General features: G+C 40.3%; 2 protein-coding genes across 5 annotated transcripts in view; one reads left to right on the top strand and one right to left on the bottom strand.

The window, feature by feature from the left end:
* Nucleotides 1–1,025, top strand: part of NDUFAF1 (NADH:ubiquinone oxidoreductase complex assembly factor 1) — an 8,052-nt gene extending 7,027 nt beyond the window's left edge. For all 4 annotated transcript variants that reach the window (XM_006024608.3, XM_006024609.3, XM_014520366.2 and 1 more), the window contains exon 5: nt 587–1,025. In XM_006024608.3, coding sequence (XP_006024670.1) covers nt 587–727 — 141 coding nt within the window. In that variant the 3' untranslated portion in view covers nt 728–1,025. The remainder of the gene's footprint in view (nt 1–586) is intronic.
* Nucleotides 1,026–2,536: 1,511 nt separating this feature from the next.
* NUSAP1 (nucleolar and spindle associated protein 1) overlaps nt 2,537–5,434 on the bottom strand; it is a 44,391-nt gene continuing 41,493 nt past the window's right edge. Inside the window, exons 11-12 of the mRNA XM_006024605.3 lie at nt 3,704–3,815; nt 2,537–3,539 (exon numbers count right to left, since the gene is read on the bottom strand). Of these exons, the coding sequence (XP_006024667.1) occupies nt 3,452–3,539; nt 3,704–3,815 (200 nt within the window). The 3' untranslated portion in view covers nt 2,537–3,451. The remainder of the gene's footprint in view (nt 3,540–3,703; nt 3,816–5,434) is intronic.

Genomic DNA, 5,434 nt, shown 5'->3' with positions numbered 1-5,434 from the left:
AGTATGAGTCACAACTGGCTACTACATTTCTTGCAGTTCCCTCAGAAACACCTAAAGCTGACCAGAGAGCTATAGAGTTAGTCTGATCTGATGTAGAAATTCCTGTGTGTAATGCTGACATTTCTTCCATAGCCCTCAAATTAAGTGCATTGAACTGCCAGTTTAATCTAGTATCTTAAGTGACACAAAAATAGTAAAGAAAAGTTTGCCACAGAATTAAGGCTATATTGAAGAGTATCCTGTAAATACAAAATCATAGAGAAACTAAGCTTGCTGCATTGAAGTTTCAAGGTTAATAAATTCCAGCTCAATAGATACTCCTTTTTCTCAACTGCCCTAAATTCTTGGAAGTTTTCATTTCTTTAAAATTTGCATTTTCTAAACAATGTCATTTAAAAATCAGATTCTGTATTCAAAGTATTCTAGGAAAGTTTTCTAAATTATGTTGATGCAACAGTGTTGTGTCAAGTAGATGCTTATTGTAATATGCATGTGCTTGCAAGATCCGTGCACTGTATTGAGAACATGGAAAAAGGTTTCTCAGACTTTGCTGACTTATACTAACAAATAACCAATTTCTTATCAGATTCACACTATTGGATTCACACTGGGAGACCAGGCACATGGTCCATTTCAGCTGGAGATAGACTTCATTGGTTTGCTTATGGACAGCGCTCATACTGAAGAATTTGCCTATGAACAATATGAAAGGAACACCAAATTCTAGATTGACTTGCCCTCCAATGGAACAGATGCTTCAGGAGCTTATTAAATATGTATACAACACTTCGTTGATCTTGACTAGGTTCACAATGCTGTTAGAAGAACCCATGTAAATACTGAAAGGGAGAGTTGTATGGGATGGACACGCATCTTGCAACTTTAAAGATGTACTAATGTTTTTTTCTGACTTCCAATCTATTTTCACTACGGGCTTCTGCAACTAAGTATTGTTGGAACATTGCATCAGAGAAAGGTGTGGTAATTAATAAACAGTTGTATGGTGAGGGTTGCTGAATGGATCATCTTCAGACATGCTTATTATTGACTAGGTAGTTTCTCAGATATTTGTGAAACTAAGAAGAGCAATTCAGAAAGTAAAAGAAATAAGAGCTATTAGAAGATTTCTGGTGTTCCACTTCATTTCACTGCTACAGATAATACGACTTGAGAGGTTATTCTATTGCACAAAAAAGTTCTACACCTCTGATGAAGTGGTAGATCATGAAGAAAGATTTATATTGAATAAACAGGTAGTAAACTCATCCAGTGCCTATGGGGCCAGGCAAGCAGAAGTGGGACAAGGGTTAACAGTTACCACTTGCCAGCCTACCGCTTGCCAACACACATCCTCAGTGGGGTTTCAAACAGAAGAATCTGGCAGTGATCCCTGCCCCACACCCAGATTCCTGGCCCCTCCAGGAATCTGAGGCTGGGTGAGATTGCTCTATTGGCTGGCTCTTTGATATTCCTGGAATAAAGGATTAATCAAAATTACATTCAAAATTGATAGCAGGTGCAACATCTGAAGTCCTTTTATACCTCTCTACTAGTTTCCATGCAAGTCGCATTCTTTAAGTGTGTCTAGTTCGTGCAAAAGGGTGAACCAAGAACATATAATATAATACAAATCATTTGACAGCATTTCCCCCCTATCCCTTTGCCCCCATTTAACATGAAGAAAAAAACCCCTTGTCTCCTATTCAGGTACAAAGTTGGGGGTTGGGAGGGGGGGTGGAGAAGGGCAGGCAGCTGCGACTCCAGCCCCAAACTGGAGTTGGGATCAGGGTTGGAGCTGCTACCCCACCCCCTACCACTTACCTTCTGGGATGTGGTTGCTACAGCCCCAGCCCAGGCTCCAACTCTGGAGTTGCCACCACAACTTGCATGGCTGGGCTGAGCAACCACATGATGTGGCTTGTGGAGAGGGTGGTGTGATAGGATAAGTACCATGGAGTGGGGCAGGTGCTGAGGTGCGTGGGCACTGGGGATCGGGCTGCTTGACACTTGACACATACTTCCTGCCACCCCCCCGCCACTGATTTCCTTGCTACCATAGGGGGAGGGGGAGGGCAGTTCAATTTAAAAACAAACACCCCAAACATTAGATACATGGAAACAAATGTATAAAATTTTACACATATACAATCTAATTATAAGGGGGGTCATCTTAAAAATTCAGAGTTGTCTTAGATTCAAGTAAATATGGTAATATCCAAGTAGAGTAAAAAAAGATAGGTTAAAAAAATCCATGCAAGATTTAATCCCTTCTAAACACTATTTGTAGGTACTCTATAACTCATTTAGGATACCCCAATAAATGCATTCTCTCAAAGTGATTAAGTGGGTCATTAAGCTTAGCAAATTACAATTCATTTATTTTACTTATTTTTCACTAAGTACCCATATTGCATCTGTATATGACCACAATTGGCAACTGGGGGCTTAAGCCCCACATCTCTCATCTTCCTTACATTCTCACATTAGTAACCAAGCCTCTTCTGATTATGCCATTCAATAGTCATAAGCAATAGCATTATATACAAATGCATTTATTCCCTCCCAAATTAAACAGTATAAAATTTTATACAAACTTTTCCATATCTGAGGCTAATGTTTCAGCAAATAACAAAAGGTAACCGTACTTGTACACCTAGAACTTAACTATTTTATAAATGTTGGCTCAATTCTGAAAAGCTTTAATGAGACAGCAATTACCATGCCCCTTTCCAGTCATTCCACATATTTAACAACTTTCCTTTATAGCTTTAAAAACAAACAACATCCCCCCCCCCAAACAACCAAACCACACAACTATACCACCTGTGGCAGCAATATCAGCATTTTAAATCTGTTCAGGTACACTTTTTCCTCCCTCTATTAGAGATTGTCCTTTACTGTTTTAACAATTTCTTCCGGAAAGCCAGAGGAAGCTTCCAACAGCATCTGAGGTTTGACAATGATATATATTTTGAATTTATTTACAATCTTAAAAATTATTCCCAATAGAAAAGTTCGACTCAACATGTGAAGTGGTTACCTGAGTATTTATTTATCACTTGTATTTTCCCCCCTTAATTTTCAGTCAGATTCATGATATCTGTTGAGTAAGGGGAAGTCTTGTTCCTCAAATTTAACATGCACAATATCCATCCAGTTCAAGACCTAATTCAATCAACTTAACATTAGCAATACTAGGGGCTCTGCTACAGACATTAAAAGAACTTAAGATGCTAATATCATACTTGTTAATTTAAGAACTAACAGATGATGTTAAGCCCAGCACCACTGAAACAACCCTACCCTACAAATAACTGGTTAAGTCAAGTCAGCTGATCTTACTCATTCATAGAAAATACATATAGAAAAATATTTACAAAATTAGGGAAGAATTGGTTGTGTTCCTCATAGAAGACTATTTACAACAAGTTATTGAGACATTTTTAAATTCTTAAGCCACGGTCAACCCTCTGCGGGTTCGAAGCATCTGGGTCTTCTTCTCTTTTCTCTCCTGCTCATGCTTTTCACGCCTCTCTTCTCTAAAAGTGAAAAAAAAAGATGTTACTATATTGAAAGCAAGAAATCAGATGCATCATTGATTAAACTAAACAGCTAAAGACCAAATACACAAACATTAAGAAGTCCTTGAGGTGAATGGCACTAGAAGTTTCCAAATTTTGGTTGAACAAGGTCTTGTACTGACCTGGTCTGGAGAGGTGGTTGTTTGTAATTTTTCTTAAGTGAAGAGAGACTGTTTTTCACCGATTTATTCAGGATACTGGTTTCTTTTGTTTCCCCCCAAGGTTTCAGTCTTCCTTTATTTTAAGAGATAAGCAGACCAGCTAGTTATTCTAATTTACACTGCATACATGGAATCATAGATAGAATCATAGAAAAATAGGGTTGGACGGGACCTCACCTCAGGAGGTCAGTTAGTTCAACCTCCAGCTCAAACCAGGACCATCCCACTCAAGGCTTTGTCTAGCCAGGTCTTAAAAACCTCCAAGGATGGAGATTCCACAACCTCTCTGAGTAACTTGTTGCAATGCTTTACAACTCTGCAGAGGCCTAATACTGTTCTCATCCTCAACTCTGTGGCTTGATTGCATCTGAAGTTAAAGCCAAGATGATAAAAGTGACTGGAGTGTGTAAGTCACAGCCAGTTATTGGAGGAGATGCATTCCACACAGCTGTCGCTATTTAACATGCTAAAGCCCACATTTCAGCTGCACTGTTCAATTATATTTTGAGTGCAGTTTTAAGAATTACCTTATCCTGGGGAGGGCAGGGAACTACACCTAAGGTTCTTGGATGGATAAGGGACTGAAGTTCACTAGCTATTACAGCTGAAGTAATGCAAAAAAGGAAAAACATTTTGTTGAAGTATGGGGAAGATTCCCTTTACTGAAAGTTTTGAGAGTTCTTGAAGTATCAGTGAGTCATCTTAACAAGGAGGAAGATTTAAGGTTTTAGAAGCATGAGAGTTTCGAGAATTGAGGGGTATTTTATAACAACAATCATTTAAAAATTAATTAAGGTCTCTGCTTGAAAAGAGAAAGAGAAAGTTGTTAAGGGATTATGGAGCACCTTGTATTTGCAAAGAACTCTTGATATTTAAGATACTGTTTAACAGGTAAAAGCCACAGGAACTACAAATACACAGGTCAAAAAATAGAAGGCAAAGGTAAGGAATGTGCAGAATGCAAAGAAGTTAAGGTAAACCACAAGTTACAGAGACTGGAAGAGGATAAGTGGTTGATTATTAGATACTGAGGATTGTAGCACTTGATAAGCCAGTTCAGTGATCATTGGCTCATCTACAGATCACTACAATCAAGTTCATCTGCAGGAACAGGGACTTCAGTGGAGCGTGCCCTCATGTCCAAGGAATCTAAGGCAGCCTTTTAGGGCACGCAATCTATCAGTTACCTGTTGACAACTAGAGGATTAAGTTCCTTCCCATACTCCTGTGGTACTCTGTCCCTGTTCAGAACGTCATATTTACAGGGAGGCAAGGTGGTGCCAGCATGGGGCTGGGGCCCGAAGCAGAGCTGTAATCCATTCCCTGCACCTCCCTGTGACAAGTGCTGGTAAATATTTACTGAGGGTCACTTGGTAGATTTGATATGCACACTCAGTTTGGCTGAGAGACGATTTATCAGTCAAAGAGGTCGTTTGTTTTGATCCTTCCTCCTTTGGAATCACCACTGTTTGGGCCATTTATGAATGGAATAGCCAACTGCCTGTCAAGAATGACGGGGAGAGCAGGCAGGGATGAAGCCCTGTGCCCCTTATCCAGGCCCACTCCTGCCCCCTTTCCCTCCGGCTGCTTGGGGTCCGGGCCCATTCCCCACCTCAGCGGCAGGGGAGGATCGGGCCCAAGGGTGGGGAGAAGCAGGGCCGCCACGGGGAGGGGAGGAGCAGCAGGCCTGGG

Source organism: Alligator sinensis, unplaced genomic scaffold (genome assembly GCF_000455745.1).
Source record: "Alligator sinensis unplaced genomic scaffold, ASM45574v1 scaffold108_1, whole genome shotgun sequence".
Lineage (NCBI taxonomy): Eukaryota > Metazoa > Chordata > Crocodylia > Alligatoridae > Alligator > Alligator sinensis.
This window is presented reverse-complemented; position numbering and strand designations above follow the sequence as displayed.